The 25,650-nt window shown below is 38.2% G+C and overlaps 1 protein-coding gene across 1 annotated transcript; it reads left to right on the forward strand.

Annotated features, from left to right (window-relative positions):
* LOC127179028 (doublecortin domain-containing protein 2) lies at positions 1–25,650 on the forward strand. The gene is made up of 9 exons (XM_051132274.1): positions 1–643; positions 2,443–2,494; positions 8,423–8,499; positions 9,575–9,709; positions 10,090–10,239; positions 10,313–10,367; positions 10,448–10,622; positions 21,835–21,887; positions 24,826–25,650. Exons 1-9 carry the CDS (start codon positions 357–359, stop codon positions 25,177–25,179), a joined length of 1,338 nt encoding a protein of 445 aa, XP_050988231.1. The 5' UTR covers positions 1–356; the 3' UTR covers positions 25,180–25,650.

Raw genomic sequence — 25,650 nt, forward strand, 5'->3', positions numbered from 1 at the left:
GTAGTGTGGCATCAGCGGGCTTTAAGATTGTAATGTCTCTATAGAAACCGCTGGAAGAACACAAGAGTTCCTATGCTCATCGCGTTCAGTGCGCTGCGTTCCCTCTGCACGCGCGCTCCATCTTTCTCTTTAGGCTGCACTTTATATTATCATGATATGAACATAACGATGGAAAGTTTCGCTTGCGCAAAATCCACAGTTTCTACTTTCGTTTGACTTAAGTCATGCTGATTTGTTAATCAGACGCGTATCTCTGTGGTTTGGACCATGAGGATCACATGCGCTGCTCTGCACTGGAGATATAACCGCGCTGCGCTCTGACTCTTCTCCATCGCTAACTTGCACCTTTCGTGGCCATGAGTGCGGAGAAGCCAAACTTCCTGTCTCAACCTGAAGTGAAAAATATCTTTGTCTATCGGAATGGGGATCCGTATTACGAGCCCAGGCGTTTGGTGATTAATTCGAAGCGGGTTTCGACTTTCGACACGCTGCTGCGGGAGGTGACGGGCGGCGTCCGGGCTCCGTTCGGCGCGGTCAGGAACATCTACACGCCCAAAGCCGGACACCGGGTGGACTCACTGGAGCACCTGAGGAGCGGAGAGCAGTATGTGGCTGCTGGACGAGAGAAGTTCAAGAAGATAGAGTAAGACACAGATCTATCTATCTATCTATCTATCTATCTATCTATCTATCTATCTATATCTATCTATCTACACTGCCAGTCAAACGTTTACATACAGATGTTTATTCTTCATATTTTATAATGATAGCAAAGTCATGAAAACTGTGAAATAACACAAACGCAAGTTTTGGAATTATGTAGTGATCAAAACTTGTGGCATAAATGCAGCTCTGACTTTAATCAAAAAAAATTCACAAGGTACTCCTGGGATGTTTTTTTTTTTAGTATGGAAAAAAGGTCCCACACTGTAAGAAAAAGAAAAAAAAAAAAAAAAAAAAAAAAAAATATATATATATATATATATATATATGTGTGTGTATATATTCTGTTTTCTGTCTTTTTTACAGACATTTCCTTAATTTTAAAACACAACACAATGCAGTGCATAATTTCAGATATGGGGAAAACAGCTATGAAATATCAATAAAATTCCTTTAAATTAACATTCACAGACTTAAATTTTACAGGGTACTATTTTACAGACTTTTCTTAGAATACATGTATGGCAGACGCTATTTGATTCAACTTCAATAGAATGAAATTGTTGGTTTCGTAAAGAAATTCATACATCTTAGAAAAGGTTCATTAAATAACTTTAACTCTGCTAGGTTCTAAAATGAACCTTTTACCACAAAAAAGGTTCTAAAAGTAACTGCCAAATAATCAATGAATCATTATAGAACCTTAAAGTTCAAAATTGAACCTTTTTGATATCTAGAAGTTCATATTTGCACTTTAAAGCACTTTTTGGAACTCTGAAGGTTCAGTCTCTTCTAAGAGTGTACAAGTATACATACAGCTGTAGATCATTCATTTTAAAAACTTAAAGTAGTTACCCAAGCTGAAATGTTGTTCATACAAGATGTAGATGAGTTTGTTTGTTCATCAGATTTGTCGAAAAGTGTCATTTCATCACTGTCTCACCAAAGGATCCTCTGCAGTGAATGGGTGCCGTCAGAATGAGAGTCCAAACATCTGATAAAAACATCACAATAATCCACAAGTAATCCACACCACTCCAGTCCATCAGTTCACATCTCATGTTTGTGAGAAACTAAACCATTATAAAGGCATTAAGACTTCAATCTGTTGCTTTTGACTAAAATACGAGCTCATGATCCATGATAACACTTCCTCCAGTGAAAAAGTGCTCTGGTCTGAATTAGGAGAGAAATCTGCACAGATCAAGCACCATTTGCAAGCCAAAACAGTCTAAAACAGCTCTGAACAAATATGTGGTTGGATTTTAATGTGAGAGACAACAGGAGATGGACTTTTCCACTGGAGGAAGCCTTATTATGGATTATGAACTCGTATGTTTGCCGGAAACAAGGGTTTAAAGTTAAAAATGTCTTGCTGATGGATTTGTTTCTTCAAACATGCAGCTTTTGTCTTCTCAAGATGTTAACTGACAGACTGGAGTGGTGTGGATTATTGTGATGTTTTTATCAGATGTTTGAACTCTCATTCTGACGGCACCCATTCACTGCAGAGGATCCATTGGTGGGACAGTGATGGAATGACACATTTCTCCAAATCTGATGAACAAACAGACTCATCTACATCTTGGATGGCCTGAGGATGAGGACATTTTCAAGAAATTTTCATTTGCTAAGAACGATCTTAGCAAATGATCGAAACACAAATTTGATCTATTTTAATAAAATGTTTGACTAGTAGTGTCAATGTAGGCCACTTCACAAGATCTTCACAAAATGTGTATTGTAAAAGGAAATTCATTAATTCAAGTTACTTTCTAGTTATTTACAGATAGGAACCAGGAAGAAAAAAGTGCTTCAGCCCAATGGAGTGGTAAGGACGAATATTTACACTTTATTTATAAAATCTGTGTATGTGTGCATACAGTATAACTCACGCAAGCTCAACTCCTATATAAAACACTGTTAATCACATTAATTAAGAACAGCACAATCACTGAGTGTAGCAGTCAATCACTGCACTAGTCAGTCAGTCGGGTATATATGTTCATCCACACGTCTCTCGGGACTCTCAACCAGAGCACTGAAGGCTGACAGTTGACCACAGGAGATTTAGACATTGGCAAACAAAGCCAGTGATTTAAGAGCATGTTTTTCAACACACAAGTTTAAAGGAATCCTGCAGCGTTAGTGTGCTAGTTCAACATATCGCACTTGCTTTAACGTTCAAGAAAAACTACCTGAGCGAGGTGTCATGTTTAGACACACCGTCTGCGTTGTCGTCTGGAAAGAATCACTTTGTTGTCGGCTCATTTGGTAATGAATTATTAACCTGTGAATTATTATCCACCTCCTTGGATGCATATTTAAGTCAATGGCTCCGACCCAGAGCGCAAACAAAGCCTCCGGAGACGATCTGAATGACACTTCATATACTCCCGCAGAACTCAAGACTAGTTAAAGCAGAGAGGAATGAAAAGAAAGAAAGAAAACAAGCACGGGGACTTTTTTACGACAGTCTTAAAATTTTATGAACTCTCTTAGGCAAAGAAAGTGAGTATCGTCACACCTGCTCAGACCCCATTTTATTATCGTGCTGAACTAAAGGGCAGTTGCCATGGAAATTGATGAAACAATGTCCTAATCATCATTAGGCAAGATTGAACAGGCCCTTTTATTTACGACGAGGGCCACACTTTGTTCCTACTGGCTCCTGATTGTCTCAATTAGAGCGGCTGCTTTGCTTTGGCAGTGTCCCAAAGACACGTTGTCCCTCCGCTGTTTACACAGGCGTCCGCGGGGTTACCAGGGGATACGGCAGGGGCCCGAGAGACACCGAAACACTAGATGAGAGCAGATGTGTGTCTGTGCCCTCGCTTAAACACACTGCTTAATCGAACTCACGTCTGACCCTGACAGCGACAGTGCAGATCTCACGTTTCACGTCTCGAGTATTTTCTGCTGGCTGGAATATAGTTTCATATTTATTCATTTGTTGAACAAGTGCAGTTGAAAAAAAAAAAAAAAACTTTCAACAAGAGCTTTGCAAATGCTGATCAATTAATACAATGGTTTTGCTTTAATGTATGGAGATTTTTTAGCAATGATACCTGAGATTTGGGTTGTAGAATTATCTATTTTTAATTTAACCACCATATGAAACTTAAATGTCACTTGTGAATCAGAAGTACACTTTGGCATACTTTTAAAAAGAATACTTATTATGGAAATAATATATACTTATATCCAGACTAAATGTAATGATTTTATAAATGTCATTTGCAATTAAATCAACATGTATTATAGTTTCAATTTATATTAAGTGCAATTAGCTGAACTCAACAGTGGGATACGCATCCTACTTCCACCCCTGCTCTTCACCTCCAGACTCAAGTATGGTGGTTCTGCTACCGCTCGTTACAGTTTATCCACGTCCACTAGGAAGCTAGTTCTGTCAATTTGGTGATGTTGATTGTCAGCTGCTTCCTAGTCTGGCCGTCAATCCCAAGCAGTCCAAGGTTTCCTCCAAAGCAACTGCCCTGCGAAACCCCTGCAGCCAACCTCCATTGGCAGATTCCAAGGCTTCCATCCTTCCTCTTGGCACTTGAGAGAATCAGCTCCTGATATTTCTTAAAGGGGTCATCGGAGGCAAAGTTAACTTTTTCATGTTGTTTGAACATTAATGTGTGTTGGCAGTGTATGTACAAATCTACCCTATAATGATAAAAATCCATGCAGTGTTTTTAATTAATATGTAAAAATAATATCCCCTTTTTCAAATCGAGCCGTTCTCAGATGCCTGTCGTTGTGGTGTCACACCCACAGATGCCGCTCCCACCACAGTTGATTGACATGAGCGTCTTACCTCAGATCAGCTGTAACAGTCCGCCCTCTTTGTTTGGATGCCGTAGCAGGGATGTAAGTTAGACAAGAATTGAGCGATTGAGGTGTTGTGTTGCTGGATGTAATAATGAACATAGTGGTGGTCATTTACTCCCGACATCTGAGCCGCTGAAGATGCAGTGGATTACGTTTGTTTGTGAAGGGAATGTGACTCCTGATCTATATATATTCGTCTGTGTTCACGTGAATCATTCATGATCCAGCTTCACTTACAGCAGAAGTGAGTATAAGCGTTTTTTTTATGAATCTTTGTGATCGTCTTTCCTAATAATGTGCTAGTTAGGAAGTTTAGCGGCTAAATGCGACTAAAGTAAACAGGCTCGTCACTCCACAGAGAGAAGAGAGGGGCGGGGCGAGCAGAGCTCATTTGCATTTAAAGCAGCCTCGACCAGAACAGGATGATTTTAGCAGAGCTGATTTTGACAAGGTAAAAAGGGTGTTGTTTTACACAACCACTGACAATTTTTAATCAAAGTATTTTATAGACTTTTCATTAAGACCCTAAAGAATCATATCAACTTGTGGAAAATGGGCATCCATTCTCTTCTAGCCTCTCCACAGTAGGGGTGGGTACCTCATAAATGAGCAGTGGCCAGAGCAATCTGGGTAGTACTCTGTGCTAGTATCCCCAAGACTTATACTTGCTGGGAAAACCGCTCTTCTCCAGGGATGTCATATTAATTTCGGCTTCCTCAAACTTATCCATCAAACTCTGCCTTTTATTGAGGTCTACCCTGTACCACTTTCCTGAGCTCTTCACTGGCTGTTCTTGGACTGTTTTAACAGAGTCCTTTTTGATCTTAAAGAGAGACAGATCCTGGACACATCCATTCCTCAACACCAAACGATTTGCCTTTGCAAATTTAAACTCCATCCTTGTCCAATTGGTGAGCTCAACCAAATCAACCAGCATCCATCCTGCTTCAGGTATTGATCTTGCCGTAATGGTCAAGTCATCCATGAATGCTCTGATGGGCACTTTTTTGCCAGTGCTGTCACCCAATATAACCTCTTCGCTGTCTTGACAAGAAGGTTCATTACTGCTGAGAACAGGATGTTTGAGAGACAATTACTACCTTCAGCCACTGCCAGTCAGTGGTAAATTTCCCACAGGTAAAATGCATGTTAATCTTACTGAAGTAGTACTGTAGGAGCTTCTGAAAGCACTCTGGGACATAATAGGATTTCAGTGTTAGTTCCACTAACATATGTGGTATTGTTCCATAATCGCTGGTCAGGTCAAGCCACAAAACCAGCAGATCAACATGGTTCCTCTTTGCGTCTTCAGTGATTTGAGAGATTACACTGGTGTGCTCAAGACAACCAGAAACCCCTGGAATTCCCTGTTTTTGAACTGACGTGTCCATATACTCGTTGCCCAACATGAAAGTGGTCAGCCTCTTAGTCAAAATTCCAAAAATCTTCGGAGGAGTGATAAGGCATGAAATTGACTGATATCTGTAGAATTTTCCTCCTTAGGAACAAAACATCCCTCCACAACCAACCAATCATCAGCAAAGAAGTTCTTCCTCCAAGCCATTTTCAATAACCTCCAGAGTCGCCTTCTGAGCCTTTCACACTGCTTGTACACCTTGTGTTCCCTTAAATTATCCTGAATTTCAGTAAGAGCTATCCTCTCATCTTCCAATGCTTCATGGATAGCCTGCCTTAGCCGCTGCAGAACGCTTCTTATATTCACTCAATCTCCCTAAAGCGTCTGTTTTCCTTTGCTTGGATGTTTGATTTAGCCTTCAGCTCCTACTTCCTGTAGCTATCATCCCCTATTATCCAGATAATCAATGTCATGGCACTAAGCTTCTTTTTTAAAAAAAAAAAAAAAAAGATTTATTTTTGGAATTTTGCCTTTATTCTGATAGGACAGTGTAGAGCAGACAGGAAGCAAGGTGGGAGAGAGAGGGTGGGATCAGGAAAGGTCCTCAAGCAGGGATTCAAACTCGGGACACCCATAGCGCAACAGCACTATATTTCGGCGCACTGCCCGCTAGGCTATCGGCGCAGACAGCACTAAGCTTCTTACCCACATCTCCTGCACACACTGTCTCCAGCAGCTGGTCCACATCATGATCAAACTTTTCCTACTCTGCTACTGCGGTGGGCCAGTTCACTGGCTCTTTCCGGGCATCTCCTACACTGATATTCTGCACTGCTTGTGGATCCTGAGCGATTCACTTTGTCTTTGGTGTCTTATCCCCTTAGATACTTTGACGATGCCGTTGCTGCCCTCCATTTCGTCACATTCCTGGAGGTTTTGGGGACTGTGGTCTGCCTCCTGCCCCAACCTATACTTTGTCTCATCAGGTTGCCCTGTGCATTGCACACTACCCAGCAAGCAATAGTCGTCATTTCAACGTCTAGTTTAACTATAGACCCGATATAGTCCGGCTATTTGTAACCCACTTCTAGACCAAATAATCTTGAATTTAGTTACATGTCATTTTTTGGCAAAATACTTGTGAGATATATGATATTTCATCATGTAAGCAAAGTCAACAGCGTTTACAAGGTGTTTGGTTTTATTTCTATATTTCTATATATTTATATACATATATATATGTATAGTCTATTCTAGGGCTATGTTTAGACGTCTATTAAATTTTCACTGACAGCCCAATGACAACCTTATTTTAGCCTAGACGTCTAGGCTGTGTTTCAACGGCTAATATACGTTTTTTAGACCAAAAATTGCTTGCTGGGTACTAGTATGTCAACTGGATGATGTGGGTGTGCACTGTGCAGGAAAGCGTTCTAACATGGCAAGCCAGCTAACCTTGAGCACGTCCTCTCTTTGTGCAAATTTTGGTGGCGACATGATCAAATTTTAACTGGCTGCTGGGGTGGAGCAGACATGAAAGAAGCTAGGACAACTTTGCAAGGGGCCTTTTTTCATTCTGTTCCTTAGGTCTGAGGAAAGCACAGTAACAGAAATCAGGAGTAAAGATGTACTGGCCATGGCAAATGATTGGGAGACCTTAGGAAGCAGCTCAGATTCTCAAAAAATAAAAAATAAAATAAAATAACCCAGATAAGTCTCAGACCTGATATTGTGCTCTGCTCGAAGGGTACCAAGCAGGTGGTACTTACTGAGTTGACAGTACCTTGGGAAGCTTAAGAATTATCAGGAGATTCTCGAGTGCCAAGAGGAAGGATGGAAGCCTTGGAATCTGCCAGTGGAGGTTGGCTGCAGGGGTTTCACAGGGCAGTTGCTTTGGAGGACTCTTGGACTGCTTGGGATTGACAACCCTCTAATAAACCCTCCACCCTGACAGCGATGTCACTGGCTCACGGATGGTGCAGGGTTGCAAGTGCAAGTGAGTGGGTTGCGATAAACCTCATCTCATTTTAGTGTTATCGCTGAATGTACTGACAAGCATTTGTGATAAACTGAATTATACTTTAATACAATTTCTATTGAAACATTTATGTCATGTATATAAATTTATTTGTAATTACCTATTTGTAATAATGAAGTTGCAATTTAGTGCATTTAAAATACAACCTTAAAGCTGCAGTCCCTAACTTTTGACGCTCCAGTGGTTAGTAAGCAGAACTGCACGTGTCTTGTGGAAGAACATTGTAGTTACTTCTCTCTGCTTATGTCTATGACGAATCATTCAAGTACTGGTCTACTCCACAGTGGTTCCTATCAGAACCAGTCTAAAATTGTCGGAATATAAAAACTTATTATAGGTGTACCATAGTGATTTAGGATAAGCCGAAAACACAGTTTGGAAAATGGATTTGTGATGTACTTGCTTATTATATAAATTTTGTAATTTTTTTGTTTAACTTTAATATTGAACTAGATGCCTGTCAGCTGTAGTTTTTGCTAGATATTACTCCTCTGCAGAACCTCACTTCTTATTTTTCCTGTGTGCAGCTGAAACCTGTTCCTCAGAGTCGTGTGATCGTGTCTGCCAGATTTCTCAAGCCCATCAAAGAACCCTGTGCGATATTGTAAGTACTGGTTATTTCTTTATTTCATAATCCTGACCTAGTTTGGTCAGCATCACTGCAAACCTTGAAACTAGATTAGTGATTTGTGTTGTGGTAAGTTTTTTTTCTTCCCTGATTTAATTAAATATCTCTGTGGGATACTAAAGAGCTTAAGCTTTTAGTTCACTCAAAAAATGAAAATTCCTCCACTGTCTGTGGATTTTTGGAGGAGTCTTGCTTTTTTGCACACAGTGACCACAGTAAAAAAACAATAAATAAAAAGAATGTTTGGGTATTGAAAGTTTGAGTAAGACTACAAACTTATAAATGCCACATTAAAGAGCATCAAAACCACATTTATTGTTTGTATGTTGTGATAAAACTGATAGACTTGAGCACTTAGATTCTGTATCAGATTCTAATATCAAAAGTGACAAAGCTTGTTGTGATTATTGCATGGTAGGCATGCTACAAAGATTTGTTCATGGAAAAAAAGGAAAGCAACCCTGACTAAAAGACCTCAGTTCATCCAAATCAAGACCAAGAGAAATTAATATTATTACTGACACAGTCATTTGCATGTTTGGAAGTAAGTACTGACATAATTTTCATTTTGGCTTGAACTATGGCATTCAGAAGATAATAAACCAGCAGTCCTTCTGTATTTTTGCACAGATCTACCATATTCATTCATGCGTTTTTTTCTTTGTATAATCCAAGCTGATAAGGAACATTCTCACAACTTTGGTTAACATTCTTTCAAGGTTCTTTTAAAGTCATGAAGAAACAATCTTCAGTAGCGTCAATAGAGTGTTCATTCAAAGTTATCTGTTTTTTAATGTTTTCAAATTTACATTATCTAATAATTGATAATAATCAACATTATCAACATTGTCTGTGTTTCAGCTATTTGTTTCAGAATGTTCAGAGAACATTCAAAAGTTGGAATGTTCCCTTAACGTTTGTACAACCAAGAAGCAGTGTTTTTGTAAAACATTCAGTAAAGTGAGAACAAATTTTTGTTAGCTGGGTTTCTGCAGTGCTATACAAATGAAACTGAAGTGTGTGTGCATGTGTTTGTTTGCGTGTGTGTCAGTGTTGTGGCAAATGGAGACGTTCTGAATCCAGCGGTGAGGTTGCTGATTCCCAGCCGTGTGATTGACCAGTTTGAGCGGATTCTGGAGATGATCACGGAGAAAATGGGTCTGCGAATCGTCGGGGGTGTGCGGAGGTACACAAGTACAAGAAATCAGTTATTTGCTTTGTGATAATTACATTGAAGTGAAATGAATTCATGTTAGTGCTCATGTTAGTGTATTTTTTTTTTTACGTCATGCTGGCGGCAGACGCTCATTAAAATCAGAGTATAACTCTTTCAGGCTTAACGTTTGCAGGCAATTTGTGCACCTGTAACAGCACTGTTTTTAGTGAGGCTGCCTGGAGTAGTCATTTTAAAAATGACATCATTTTGATTTACTTTCGTTATTGTGGTTCTCCAGGACACACTGAAAAAGCTCATTTAGATGATAAGTGCCCTTTTCTCATCATTTCTGTGTTAGGCCTACCTGAGGTGTATTTGCCTAATTAAGCCTTTAACATCTTCTCCTACAGCCTGTACACCTTTGAAGGCACTCTCGTTATGGACGGAAAGGAGTTAGAAAACGGGCAGTTTTACGTCGCTGTTGGCAGAGACAAATTCAAAAAGCTTCCATACGGTGACCTGCTGTTCAATAAACCCATAGGCATGAAGAGAGTGAACGGGTAAGAGAAAGACAGTATTTCCACTAAAGACGAAGGATGTTTTCAAACTTAATGTGACTGAATGTGATTTTAGGTCTAAAGCAGCATCATTACCACCAATATACAAATACAGACGACAGAATGGAGAGGTGAGTACTGAAACATTATGATAATAGATGTTTGCGTTGGGTTTTCAAGTGTTTAATCATCGAATATTTGACGTTGTGAGGCGGGGAACCATCATCTGAGTAAATCTGAGTGTGGACAGGAGAAGAGCAGCCCTCCGGCGCAGAGCTCGAAAGAACAGCTGTCCTCTATAGTCAGAGAGATCTCACAGGCCAAACTCATGAACATACGCAAGAAGAGGAGCGAACTCACGGCTTCACAGGAGACTCAGGACAACGGTAAGACATCAGCACATCTGAAACCAAGACATTCATACGGAATATCTGCCTGTCAAAACAGGAACACAGTGTGCAGAACGAGAGTCTATATAATGCTGTTCTAAAGTTTGAGGTCAGTCAGATTTTTTACCGTTTTTCAAAGAAGTCTCTTCTGCTCACCAAGACTGCTTTTATATGATCAAACACTATAGAAAATGTCAAATATTATTACAGTTAAAAATAGCTCATTTCTATGTGAATATCCGTTAAAATGTTATTTGTTTCAGTGATCAAAGCTGAATTTTCAGCATCATTACTCCAGTCTTTAGCGTCACATGATCCTTCAGAAATCATTCTAATATGCTGATTTGCTGCTCAACAAACATTTATGATTATGTTGAAAACAGTATTTTTCTGGATTCACAGATAAATTGAAAGCTCAAAAGAACAGCATTTATTTGAAACAGAAATCTTTTGTAACATTACAAATGTCTTCTGTTCCATTTAATGTATCCTTGATGAATAAAGTATTAATTTCTTCAATGCAAAAAATAAAAAATAAAAATGGTACCATTTTACAGTAAGGTCTATTTTGTAAATATTAACATAAAAAAATAGAAATATATTTTACAGCCTTTACTACCATTTGTTAATAAATTATGCTAGTGTACAGTGCATTAACTGATATTAACAAATATATCTTTTGATTATAAAATGTGTAAATGTTTAGACTGACATTCAGATTAATAAATGCTGTAGTAGTGTTTTTCATTGTTAATTTTTTTCCCGTTATTACTAACTAAAGGTGTTACCAAAGAAATCTTTCTGACCTCAAACATTTAGACTTAAAGAAGAAATGTGCAAAAACTGTACCTTCGGCTCGTCACCGTCTCACACCAGTGTGATGACTTGACTCAAAATAAATAGGTTCAGCAATGCAACGCTGCAAAAGATCATAAAGCGACATCATCTGGGAGTGTCTTTGACAACTTTGGTAATGAGTTTGTGTCTGTATCCACGCATCAGATTCTCAGCAGCTGCTATTGTCTGATAGCGGTGATGTAATCCTCTGATCCTTATGTAACGCGCTTCCCTGTGTGACCATGAGATGGCACTGCCGCTCTGTGTGTGTGCTGCTCACATGCTTGCTGTGGCATGAGAGGGATTACATCATGCTCCTCAGCACCATCACCATCATCATCATCATCATGTTTCCTCAGATTGCAGCCGGAGGTGTGCGATCAGCGCCACGCTCCACTGCACGTGTCTCTTTCCACAACATCTCACCAAGTGATGACATTTCAGTGCAAAGAGAGTCTCTCAGAGATCGCCCGCTAACGCTATTAGTCACGCTCCAGATTCTGAAAGAAATTTGATTCATACTTAAATTGAGGTGGTGAAAAATAAAGATCAGGAATAAGAGGTTTGGCAGTGAGGGGGTGACGCATAATGAGCAGCGTTTGATCTGGAGCAGGAGTGTGTGTGTGTGTGTGTGTGTGTGTAGTGAGTGCAAAAGCGTCTCTCACTCATTAGCACTCGAGGTCCTGCCGGTACCCAGGTGGCCCGATACGAGCCTATTAAATCTCCATGGTGATGAAGGCAACAAAAGCACATCTCTTCTCTTCCTCACGCGTCCATTTCTTGGACAGAGCAGAACGTGTTTCTGTGTAAAACAATTCTTACGTAATCTGCTGTAATATCATATCGTATACATACAGTGTTGAGGAAAGTTACTTTTAAAAGTAACGCGTTACAATGTTGCGTCGCTCCACGAAGAAGTAACTAATTGCGTTACTTTGTTACTTTTTTATAGAAAGTAATACATAATTACATTACTTCTGTGTTACTTTTGTCACCGGGGCTGGGCTTGCTTATTTGTTTTTTAATAACAAAAAAAACCCAAAGTTATATTTCTGGTTACTGTAAGGGCTCTTTCACACCAAAAGTGAAATGAATAATCCTCAGGCTGAAGAAAGTGCTTCTGCCTCTGTAAACACATTTGCAGGACAGCTGTCAGTCAGTAAATGGGGAAGCAAATTAACGTGTTATTTATTGGAAAAAGTAACTTACAACTTCGTTGTAAATTTAAAAGTAATACCTTACTTTACTAATTGCTTGAAAAAAGTAATCTGATTATAACTCCCAATATATACTTTGTCCCATAATTCGCATAAAAGTCTATTTTTTTTAGCATAAGAATAATTTTACATAGATATTTGTTATTTATATGTCAGAAATAAAGACTGTACCAAGGTCACTTCAGGTGGTGACTATGACAGAATCAAACCGATTACCAAATGGTAATAGTGAGTCAGTTTAACCATATCAAATTGTGAATTAATGAAGTTTCCAATGGCGCAAGAGAAATGTCTGCGTTGTATTCCTTCATGCAGCATATAGGGTTGCAGAAGCAGGGAGTTTAGTTGCCTGTTTAGGGCTCAGTGATGTAATCTTCTGCACTGACTAGTCCTGCCTTTTAACGCTGGTTTCCCCTGGTTGTGTTCAGGTGTGTAGAGTGGCATTCTGCTTATTTCAGCTGCTAATAATTGAGTTTCAGGATTCAGGATTTCTAATAGTATGTCATTTGATATTAGACAGATCTGAGTTGATATTGAGGTAAACATGCTGAAATAACCAACACAAATCCATTGGTGTAAGAATTGCATGGGTTGGCATGGGTTATTGCTATTAGAATAATGAAATACTTTTAAACATAATGTCAATCACAAATCTGCATCTATCAGAAACAGAAGATGATTTAAATTAAAAGTCGAGAGATCAGAAACATCAAAAGGTGCCTTTGATACGATGTGCAGAAGTAATTTAAAATTCAAATGGAATCAAAATGGACCTATTTAAAGGTGTACTTGTGAAAAATGTGCCATTTTTGTGTATGTAGCACTTGTCAATATGTCAGTCTTGTGTTTATACTAAGCACGGTGCTAGCAACGCCTAGGCTGTGGGTTCAATTCACAGAAAAGCATGAACTGATAAAAATGTAAAGATTTGATGCAATGCAAGTCGCTTTGGATAAAAGTGTCTACCGGATGTGAAGGTTTTAAGCAATGATGATCTAGTGAATTTAGAACTTTTAAATGAGGAAAAATTACAGAGTGAACCTTTACTAATTGAAAATTATGTTTATTAATAAAATGATTTTTACACATCCATTCAAAATGTCAATGAATCGTAAAGACTGTTTTGAGTAAAGCTCAGTCTAAACGCAGCGCCGCTCTCAATGCAGGCAAAACATTCAGTCGCTCTTGCGCTGATGAATATCCCTCTTTGATAAATAAACCGTCCATTAGAAGGCAGGAAACTACGCGCTGGAATATAACGCTATGTGCATTCATTTGAATATCAATGATTTGCCGAGGATCTGACACCATTAACGAGGGAGTCTAACAGATGGCACAAGTGTTAAGTGAATGTAGGGCAAATTCTCCAATCACATGGCATAATGAAGTCAGAGAGGCTGCTGGAGGAGACTGAGGACGTGTGGATGTGTTTGAGAGAGGGAAGGAGGAATCAGGGGGAAATTGCTGCGGCTCCGTCCCACTCCAGTAATGGCAGGGAGGATCAGAGGAGTGTGGAGACGTACGAGAGCCGCTGATGGCTTTCACACTTCAGTATCTCAGGGCTCCTGGTGACAATCCATCCACAATACTGTAATAATGCTGAAATAGGCCATTAAGGTGCCTCTCTCTGGGCCTCACTTCACTGATCAGGCCGTACGTGAGTGTGTGTGTGTGTGTGTGTGTCTGTGCCCGAGTTCTTTCAGCACCTCCGAACAGACTGAGATGTGACAAGTGCTAAAGTCTTGCTCGCTTCTAATTAGATCATGGCCTGCAGTGATGGCAGTAATGCAATATCTGAACCAAAGGCGAGAGACGAGAGAATAAAAGAGGATTTGGAAGAGGGAGTCAGATCCTTCTTTAAATGTAGAAATGTCATTTTCTTTTCCTCTTTTCCTCATTCTGTGTGTGATTTTGTTTTCTGTGTCCTATACTAGTGTGATGTAATTAGTATTTGAAGACAGACATACTGGAACATAAACTCTACTTTTTTTATGCGAATAATATTCTAAAACACAGGCTTTTAAAGGCTTTTACAGTGCATTCAGAGCCATTGTAATATAAGTAAACCATTGAAACTATCTGAGCAGGACTATCCGATCCTCTGACAATCTGAAAATTAGTAGAGTGTTTGGCAAAACCTGTTCACATTACACACTTCAGATTTTAAAACAATTAAAAAAAAACAAAAACATGTAGGTCAATTCATCAGCACAATCTGAATTTTAAGCAAAACTAATTGAAAGCACGTGTATCATTCATGCATGTTTCTGGAAGTCTATGGAGTTCCATAGAACCGCTTGCAGGAAAGTTATGAAATTTGCCACACAGATAGATGACAGTCTCAATATTTACCGTAGCAAATTTGGAGTCTTTATCTCAAACTCTGTAGCGCCACCAATAGGCCAAATTTGCACTTTTTTTGCTAATAACTTTGAACCATGAAGATTCTTCTGATTCCTCTGAATCCTTGGCTCAAGCCGAGTCAAATGCATACCAACATGTACATTTCTATGGGTCAAGTTTTTTCAACTTCAGACAATGCTGGCAAAAAGTTATCAAAAGATTTCCGATAGAAAAAAAAACGGTTTTCGTAAAGCATGTTAACAAATTTGACAAAATAGACATGAGGCTATACCTTCGCAACGCTTTAGCAGATCCTGACCAAACTTGGAATGCGTTATACCAAGTCGTTTTGGCACAGTGCCATGTACTGGTCAAAAGATATAAAAAATTGGCATTTTTGTTCATACTTTCTGAAAGTTTGACCAAAAACCATGAGATCTGACCTTGTTAAAATCTGAGCAACATATCGAATCAAACAATTCCCAATGTTCTTATGTCATTTTGAGCGTGGCCATTTTGAATTTTGTAGTAAAGTGTATTTTACACAACGCTTTAATGTAATGTTATATGAATGTTATGAAACTGATAGAACTGCTTGTGGATAAGTTACAGATAGAACACAGTCTCATCACTAAGCACAGCACATTTATTAAAAGGTTTTTGATGCAGCAAACTGTTTTCGTAAAGCGCGTTAACTAATTTGATGAAGTTTGTGGACATGAGGCTGTATCTCTGCAACGGATTCTGACCAAACTTGGTATGTGTTGTAACAAGCTTGACCTTATGGCACATGAGCAGTTTTGGCACAGCACCACCTACTGGTCAAAATATATCAAAATTTGACATTTGTTTATAACTTCTACTAACCGGTTTGGCCAAAAATCATAAGATTGGTCTCGTTAGATTTGGAACGGCATACTGAATTGAACAATATCTAATTGTACTATGTCGGCCTTTTTGTGCATCAGTGTTAAAGCAGGGTTGGAACTTAAATCTGCAGGAAGGTATCTCTCCAGGAGCAGGGTTGGAGAACCCTGGTTTTTATTGTGTAATTAAGAACAGCTCCTTGGCTTCTCATTTTACCTATGTTGTGCTTGGCCCCTTAATTGCTGCTATATGTATTTTATTTAATTATAATTCTATTTATATATTGAAAAAAAAAAAAAAGAAAGTAAGAATCATTATGCTAATACTGAATAATTGAATACGACTGAATAATTCAATGACTCACTATAATAATAATTCAAAGAGTCACTATAAAAACTCCACTTCTAACACACAGTCTTTCTTAAGCAAACACTAATGAATTATCAGTGCTCTTGAAACACTACTCGACCAATCAGATTTTAGGACAGTCTGTAGGATCACGTCAGGCTTGTTTGTCAGTGTACCCATCTGAGCCCCTAACCACAACACCTTACAGCAGCAGGTGACAGACTCACTCCTCGCCGACTGACTGACACACGCACACACACCTGGCCCTTATGTTGGACGGGACCCAGCTAATCAGAATCAAAACATATCTGTCTTTAAATGGTGTATGAAATATTCACGTTTACAATTAAGCCTAGGGCTAAGTTTGGTTAGGATTAGACCCGTGTATACTTCTGAGGAACTTTTTCAGAACTGTCTGTTGAAATTCTTCTGAAAGAGGCGGCCGCACGTGATTGGCCGAGGCGGAGGCCTGTGTAACAGTTGCTGGGCGGAGCTTGGGCGATTGCCTCCGTGGGTTTGCTGTCCGCTGGTAACAGCGCTCTTATAGGAGTCTCCTGTCTGCCTCTGACAAATCAACAGGAACGCAAGAAAACGCTCCAGCGAATGAAAGTCAGCACTGATTAACCTGCCCCCGCTTTCTGTACACACTTAGACAAGGAGGAGGTGGTAATCAGAGCCATTTTATACAGTCCTCCCACCAAAAGCATGATGGTTTATTTTTGTCAGAACTGGCAAATTGCTTTCCACCAAAAGGCGCTGTGCACCTTAAAATATTTCCAATTAAGCCCCATTGCGGAGCGATTCGTACTGATTATACAGTGTGAAGGCTATTAAAGACTGAAAATCCCAGCAGTGACTTCCATTGTGAGTCACACAAGCTTCATGTTGCTATTATAGCTGAAGAAATTGCTTCTTAAGAGCTGTGCTGTCAGTCAGATGGGCTGTATTAGCGAGCCATGTTAAGACTATTGATGTATGAGGTCAGGCATCTGTACTAAATGTTGTGTATTTGTTCTTAGTGTTGGGACGAGAATATCATAGAAATCTGAGCTTTTTTTTAAGCAACAATCACATTTTCTTCAGAATAATGGTTACTTACTTGGAAATGCTTCCACAGAAGTTTCTTTGCCCTTGTGCTTTATAGAAGTATAACAAAGCAATTCATGTTGAGTAGCATTCTTTCATCATTTGCATTCTTAATCTGTGGAAGTGGAAGTATATTGTTTGGCAGATGTAATGAAATATAATTGTGCCGACACACATTGCTGTAAAAATGAAAAGCCTCTTTAGCTGGTAAATTCTTCTGAGGTCTGTCGCAGATGTAGGCCTTCGTTTGGTTGAACTGCAGTCTTCACGTGTTGTAGGTGACAGCGTTACAGTCGTGTGTTTACGACGCCGCGGCAGTCTGTGATTAAAAGTGCTCGTTAATCTGACTATCAGCGTGTTAAAAGCTGCTTTTATAAGCAAACAACACGATTTAATATCCTCCCCCAGCTCTGTTAGGAAAAGGTGACGCTGCCAAAGCGAATGAGCCAATCAGGGACAAACAAATGCTGGAGGTGTAGAGACAGGTCTGTCTGAGCGTCCCGTCATCCAGCTGCCTGTCCTCATGAACTGCGGTGCAAACGGCACATGCTTATCCTGTGTGCAACACGTCCTGAAAAACAGCCTTTTATGATGCTTTGATGGAGGCTTATTGGATTAGGAGAAGGAAATCATATTCTGTATTTTTAGTCTGCATGAAAAGCATTTCTGCACGTTTGTAAAGTTGCTCTTGACTTGAGGCAAATGCCGTCAAGGAGTTCAGTAGCATTTTATTCTGCTTTTATTTCTGCTACTGTACCTGCAATATGAACTGCATTACTGCCATCAGGACAAATGCAGATCAAACTAGATTTGACATTTTTATGAAGAGAATATGACTTTTAAAAAGTCGACACAACAGTGCTGGTGTGTCGTGGATGGTTTCCAGTTTGATGCTGTGCTGTTTCCAAGTGGTTTGGGTGGTTGATACAGGTGATGCTTGGTGTTTCTGTCGCACAGTTTGCATGATATGCAGTAGAATTTATGATCATGATTTAAAATTGCAAATATTAAAATGAACTTTCCTGTGCTCGAAGCATGCACGCTTCAATTGCACATACAACTACGGCAGTGCACACTGTAGCCTGTATCATTTCATATTAAAGTGCGAATAAAACAATGAGTGCGTCAGACCCGCGTCACGTTCAGCAGCAGCAGCTCCTAAAGTAATCGCAGTCAAATAAGCGAATAACCCAGCTGCTACATCTGTAAATTATTAATACAATAAATGGTTAAAATATAAGTGCAGTGCAACCTTAGAGTGTAAAAGTGAAAATGTGTGATTAATCTGTGTCTGTCATACATATTTCATGCGCTCTCAGTGTTGATGAGGTTATGAATGTGATTGGTTGCCTCTGGAGCAGCACATGTTTTCATCCTCATTTGCATACGAACAAAATCATTTAACGCTGGTGATGCCAGGTGCGCGCGTACCAATCGCATTTACACATTTTATTACCGTATTCTCATGTTTGGCTCGATCACATCTGCTGTAATTGATTTGCATCAGATTCATTATGTGTCACGTGATGTAAGAATGGAAGTGGAGCTGCTCACGCAGTGATGTGAAGCTCAATTCACGACGGCTCTCGTGCTCTCGTGTCGTTTGCCTGCTAACATTTGTAGATGAGAGAAGCCTATTTTAAACCTTGGGGGGTCTTTATGAAAATAATCCATAAATAGCTCATCTAGAAGCATGTAAACAGCAGGACTAGTTCTTCTCTGGCCCGTGGGAGTAAGAAAATTGGCCGAGTGCTTAGCAACCGGTGACTGCATGTGTGTGAGCTCTTGACTCACTGCTGGAGCTCTGAACACCTGACGCACATCTGACTTGAGTGCAGCGCGCCTCTGTTTACTCCTCAGCACTCCTCTCTTTCACAGTGGTTCTGAATTTCTGAATGCAGTAGCTCAGTCGTTCTGCTCAGAGTGTGATGTCTGTGGTTTATTCAGCCTGAATCGTCGAACATGGAGACTTCGGTGGGATCATTTCAGTTATAGTTAAGCCTGGAATACACTACACGGTTTTTGCCCCGATTTACAGTCTGGAGAAGTGGATGCTATTGGCTGAAAGTCTGCAGATTTGAGTTGACAGATTCCACAGAAAATCACGTAGTGTATGATGATCACAGACACCGATTTTTTTTTTTAACTTCCATTCGGAAGATATCAAACATGTTTGATGTTTTCAGCCGATGTTAGAATACATATTGTTTACATTTGTCAAGTGTCTCACAAGGGAACACGTTTCTGCATGAGTTTGTTGTGATGTTTTTTCTTTGTCACTATTTACAAAGTCGGTAAGTGTATGATGCCTGGTGTTTTAAAAATCTTTTTTGATTTAAGTGCGCTATTGATTATTAGATTTTGTAAACCTTATAGCTTTTAATAAAAATAAGGCATTGAAAGACCATAGTTTTTCATACACTGGTCAACTTTGATATTTTGGTCTATTTTGCTGCTTCTTTCAGACTAGTGAAAAGAAAACATCTAAAATACACACTGAAGTCTTTATTTTATTGCACTCTAGATGTTTACATATACTCCACAAGACAAAATAGTAACTGAATTTATAAGAATGAACCAATTCAAAGGTTTACATGCCCCTTACTTCAATCTATATACTCTGTGTTGTTTTCTGTTCTGTTTTGTAATAGTTGTTCATGAGTCCCTTGTTCCTCAGAAAAATCCTCCAGGTCCTGCAAATTCTTTGATTTTCCAGCATCTTCTGCATATTTGAACTCCTTCCAGAAGTGACAGTGTGATTTTAAGATCCATCTTTTCTAACTACTAAGGACAACTGAGGGACTCATACCCAACTATTACAAAAGGTGAAAACATTTACTGATGATGAAGAAACACCATCCAGGCAGTAAGACCCGGAGGTGCAAAGTTTTCAACAGGATGATGACGTGTAGATTTCACTTATTTTGTTTAAAGGTCTTTTTTTTCTTCTTCTTCATTTAGTACTTCACTTCAGAAGCTATGTAAATATTTACATTTCCCAGAAGACAATATAAATACATAATCCAATTTAAAAAGTTTAAAATATTTAATATTTAGAATAAAAATAAATACACTGAAACTAATTCAAATTATTTCTAAAAATGATAGTGTCTCAATCATGCTAAAAGATCATGTATCCAGTATTCAGACTCATGCGAATTTGTTTATTTGGTAATGTATAATTTGCATATTTAAAAAATAACGTTTTAGAAAACTTGATACAAAAAGTTTGCCATTTTTAATGTGTCAGTCAACTATAGAAGTATGGTGACACTGATTTTTTTTTTAACCCTATTCCCCTGAGGTGTTTAAATGTCTCCTGCTGCCAATTTGCATCATAACTCTTTGCGTTTATTTTTATTCGTTTTATGTATTTATTTGATTATTTATCAGTTCTTAGCTGCCTTTCCATTGCACGGTGACACAGTTGGCAGAAAACAAGAGTGAAGAGAAGCAGCGTTTAATTAGCAGAGAAATAAAGGCTCCTAAAGTAAGTAAGAGCGCTTGTGTTGGAAATGAAGTCGGGCTTTGTGCCGTCACCCTCCCATCCGGCCGCTTTAATGAAGGCAGGTTTTAAAATGCTGTATTTAATTTGATTTAGCATTTTTATGAGACGAGCCCTTCTCTCAATCACATTTAACTGTTTATTGTTACATTAGCGCTCCTGCTTACAGTCGAGCTTTTGGACTACAGTTAATAAATGTGAACGATTTCCATAAAATATTCAAAGAAGCCCATTATTGCTACGCCGGCTCATCTCCGCTGCTAAACTTCAATCAGTTTTGCATTTGAAACGCATTAAATGCCTGGGCAAAACGCTATCATCTGCACAGCAATATTTTTATAGCCGCTATTGGGGAAAGCGTGAACTTATATGAGGTGCATTAATTCTGCTGTTTAATTATTTAGAGTGTATTGATTTCACACACAATCTTTGGATTTATTACTCATTAAGTATTTAAAACACTCGTGTAATTTTCTTGTTTACTAGCGAGTACAATGCTACGACTGTAAATCTTGCAAAAATAATTACACAGAAGCGTCCAAAGCTAATGGTCATTTTAACGGTGAGTCTGTAATTAATTCATGAGAGATTTTAATAAGAGTGTGACGTACGTACAGTACATGCTTGTTTAAGGTCTGAGACTAAATCTACCATATCTGAAATGTGAATACAGTCTGTAACGTTGATCATACCGATCATGGTTGATTTCATCAATAAAACCACAGATTTTTCACGAATTTAGGTCATATTTGTGATATTATTAGACTGTACATGATTTCATTTTTGGTATTTTGGTGTCTTCACTAATACAGTTGAAGCAATGTAAGTCATTTTACTTTATGTTTATACATGATCATTTGCACATGATCAGTGTGTAAATGTGATTCCAGCACTGACCAAACACTCACTACTGACCTGCAGCATCAGCTGTAGTGTGAATCCTGACCTATGGATGGCGCTGGTGTCTCATGTTTGCTGCGGTGTGTGTGTGTGTGTGTTTGTGCAGATGATGGAGAGGACAGAAGAGAAGAAGATGAGAAATCTTCACCAGTCCAGCAGGTGAGGAGCTCTAACCTCATCGTGACCTCTAATACTCAGACAGTCAGAAACCAAATCTACACACATGTGATTCAGTTCATTACAGAGTTGCTCAGAAATCACCATCTGCATTAAAATAGTGAGAATATGTGTCTAAAACAATTTTTCATACAAATGTACAGTAGCAGTCAAACATTTGGACCCAGCAACACTGAAACGACCAAAACACAAATGAAAATATAATATGTATTAATATATATACACAATGGCAGACAAAGATTGGAATAATTAAGATGATTTATTTATTTATTTTTTTTCCATTACTCCAGGCTTCAGTGTCACATGATCCTTCAGAAATGATTCTAATATGCTGATTTGCTGCTCAAGAAACATTTCTGATCATTTTTGTGGAAACAGTCCGTAAATAAAATACGTTTTATTTATTCACAGATGGATAGAAAGTTCAAAAGGACAGCTTTTATTTGAAATAGAAATCTTTTGTAACATTATAAATGTTACATTTACTGAGTATGTATATATATATATATATATATATATATATATATCAGAGGTCGCGTTAACCAAAAATTCTCCGTCATTAACGGAAATTTTTTATCAGTGACGGAAAAATCTGAAAGCCGTCTGTCATTTTCACAGATTACAATGAGGGTGATCTGTTATAAATTGTAGCTGTAATTCCCACCCCTGTCCAGTTGGTGGCGAGTGCGCTACAATGTAGCAGCAGAGCACTGGATACAGAACAAAAACTATCACAAATGTTTGATTACGCACTGGCGAGTACACAGAAGCTACAACAACTATCACGCCACATTAAAGAGAGTCAAAACGGTATTTTTTTCTTGAATTGCCTAAGGAAATTGACAGAATTTAAAATCTGACACTTTGTTTCATATCAAAAGTAACACAAAGCCTAGCCTATTGCTATTTATTGGAAGGAAGACGCACTATGTACTGTTCATTCATCAGCTGAAAACAGCATAGACCAAGAGATCGATTGTTATTTAAGAATCAATATTGGTTCATTAAAATGAGAATCTATTAAAATAGAGAAATCTTTTTTTTTTTTTTTTTTAACCCAGCCCTAGCATATTTTGTTGTTTTTAAACCAGGTGCTGTCATCCTGGTTCATGATTACAAATGAAAATGTGAACAAAAATAAAAGCAATTAAATGTGTTATTCTAATTAAAAAATGTAAATTAATATGACAGGTAGCAATAGATTATGACAGAATTTTTACGACCCTGTCCATCAAAATAACGGACAATGTTGAAGTCTAGCGCAACCTCTGATATATATATATAGCTTACTGTAGTACTGTTTTAAAAGTATTATGAGAGATAGAGAGAGATGTGTGAGAGATGTGAGCAAGTGTGATTACCTGCATCTGATACAGCATTCATTCTTCATCAGTCTCATATTCACCATAAAACATTAGTTTGAATGCCTGCTGAGAAAAGCCATATCTTTGGCTGCGTCTTAACAGCTGTTGTTGAAAGGGTAAAAATAACTTACTTGTTTACAACCCTGTTTCAGTATCTTTCAATATAAAAGTCTTTACTGCTGAATTACTACACTCATAAAAACTCTTGTCTTGGTGAAATAATGTAACTTAATGTAACTAAAATCACCTTCACAAACACACACATAAACACTGTTTCTCAATACTAAATACTATTATTAAATACTATTATTATTTATAGTAAAAAAATCATTAAAGTTGCTAGTAGGCAATTCAGTCAAAAGTACAAAGGCAGCAGTCTCATATACTGCATTGAAGCATTAAAAATCTGGCCGAGGTGAGGCTGCTTTCGGCGGGTTCACGAGTGCTGAATGGCTTCTGAAGCCCTGGAGCTCTCATCTCCGAAAACATCAAAGCAAATTTTCAAATAGATGCTATCTTTATTAACAAACTGCATATTTGAAATATAAACACGTACATTCTCACCTGAAAAACCTTTTAAAATTACATTCCGTGACACAAAAACAGTAATTTTTTTAAATTATAGTGGAATTGGGCGTCCGCCATGACACTCTCTGTGAGAAATACTGTAACGGGGTGAAACGATTGGAGTTCTGATATCACTAGAATATCACACTCCTCTCAGCCAATCAGATTTGAGGACAGAAAGAACTGGCAGCACAACTGTTTTCAGCACTGATAATAATTAGAAATGTTTGTTGAGCAGCAAATCAGCATATTATGTATGCAGTAATGATGCTGAAAATTCAGCTTTGATCACAGAAATAAATTACAGTTTAACAGATATTCACAGAGAAAACAGCTATTTCAAATTGCAATAATATTTTTTTAGGGCTGTCAAAAGATTAATCGTGATTCATCGCATACAAAATTAAATTGGATTAATGTATATATTTAAGAGAAATATGTAATTTATGTATGTAATATTTTTATTTATACATAATATAAATTATATACAAATATAAATAAATACATATACTTGTAAATATTTCTTAAATATATACATGAATCTGTTTGTATTTATATATACATAATAATTAGACAAAGTACACACACATATATTAGGCAAACTCAAACTTTTATTTTGTATGTGATTAAACTTATGACAGCCCTTATATTTTTGTTTTTGATCAGTCAATTGCAGCTTTGGTGAGCAGAGGAGACTTCTTTATATATATGAAGAGTTCAGATACAAAACCAACTAAATCCATCTGACGTCTTTCTTTAAAAAATGCATTTTATCAGGCTCAGATGTATAGGTTTCTATGTAAGTACTGGTACTTCTGATTGGGCTGAGGCTGGTATTTTAGTGAGTTTGAAGAAAAAGTATTTGATGGACGTATAATATGTGTCGAGAGCTTTCACTCAGTATTTTTATCTCATTTTTGACCGAGATGGCTTTTAGCTGGTTTTGCATCTGAACTCTTCATATATCCTTGTGATGTTGTTTTATTAAGGAGGCAGAGGAGGTCAGTCCTGATGTAGATGACTCAACCAAAACAGAAAGTGAAACGGCCCAAAACACAGAAGAATCACCATGTGATGATGAAGAACAGAAGAAACCAGAAGATGAGAAAGAGGAAGAGAATAAAGAAGAGGATGGAGAGATAAAGGAAGAGGGACCGACATCAGAACCTGAGGAAAATGACGACGGTGAAGAGAAGAAGGATGAAGAAGCCGAAGGAGGAGATGAAGAGGAGAAACCAGAGGAAGGAGCAGAAGAGGAAAACCAGGAGAACACAGAGAATGGAGGAGAGCCGACGGAGGACAATCCAGATCCCAGTGAGGACGCGTCTGCAAATGCTGAATGAGAGAATGAGGAAACATGTAGTTCAGCGAGAAATGATTGTCTGCCATCATGTCGTTCTAACCAGTGTGATTTTTGAGAATGTTATTGTAAAAATATTCTGCCCGTTATTTTCTGTATAACAACATGAAAACGACGGAACGGAGAGACCAGCACTTTCTCCAAAATATCTTCATTTTGTGAGAAGACAGAAAGTCATATAGGCTTGAGCGATCATTTCTGGAGGATGACTAACTACTTTGATTACTACTAATTTATTCATATTAATAATTTATTGTATGGAGTTTTAAGTACTGTGAACATATTTAATAACACAGCTAATTTAGCCAGTTAGGATTTGAGACAATATCTATTTACCATATAGTAATATAATTATCCAGTGCTAATATCTAATAAGCTGATAGAGGTAATGTTTGCTAAATTATTTATTTTAGATACTTTTTGTGAAGAAAGTTAAATATATAGATTTCTATTT

The sequence above is a fragment of the Labeo rohita genome, chromosome 16, assembly GCF_022985175.1.
Source record: "Labeo rohita strain BAU-BD-2019 chromosome 16, IGBB_LRoh.1.0, whole genome shotgun sequence".
NCBI lineage: Eukaryota > Metazoa > Chordata > Actinopteri > Cypriniformes > Cyprinidae > Labeo > Labeo rohita.

Bases quoted from the DNA above. Each gene is read 5' to 3' on its own strand.
- LOC127179028 (XM_051132274.1), top strand. From the start codon at position 357: ATGAGTGCGGAGAAGCCAAACTTCCTGTCTCAACCTGAAGTGAAAAAT. The intron at 2,495-8,422 runs GTAAGGACGAAT...TCCTGTGTGCAG, and splicing joins TGCTTCAGCCCAATGGAGTG to CTGAAACCTGTTCCTCAGAG. The intron at 9,710-10,089 runs GTACACAAGTAC...CTTCTCCTACAG, and splicing joins ATCGTCGGGGGTGTGCGGAG to CCTGTACACCTTTGAAGGCA.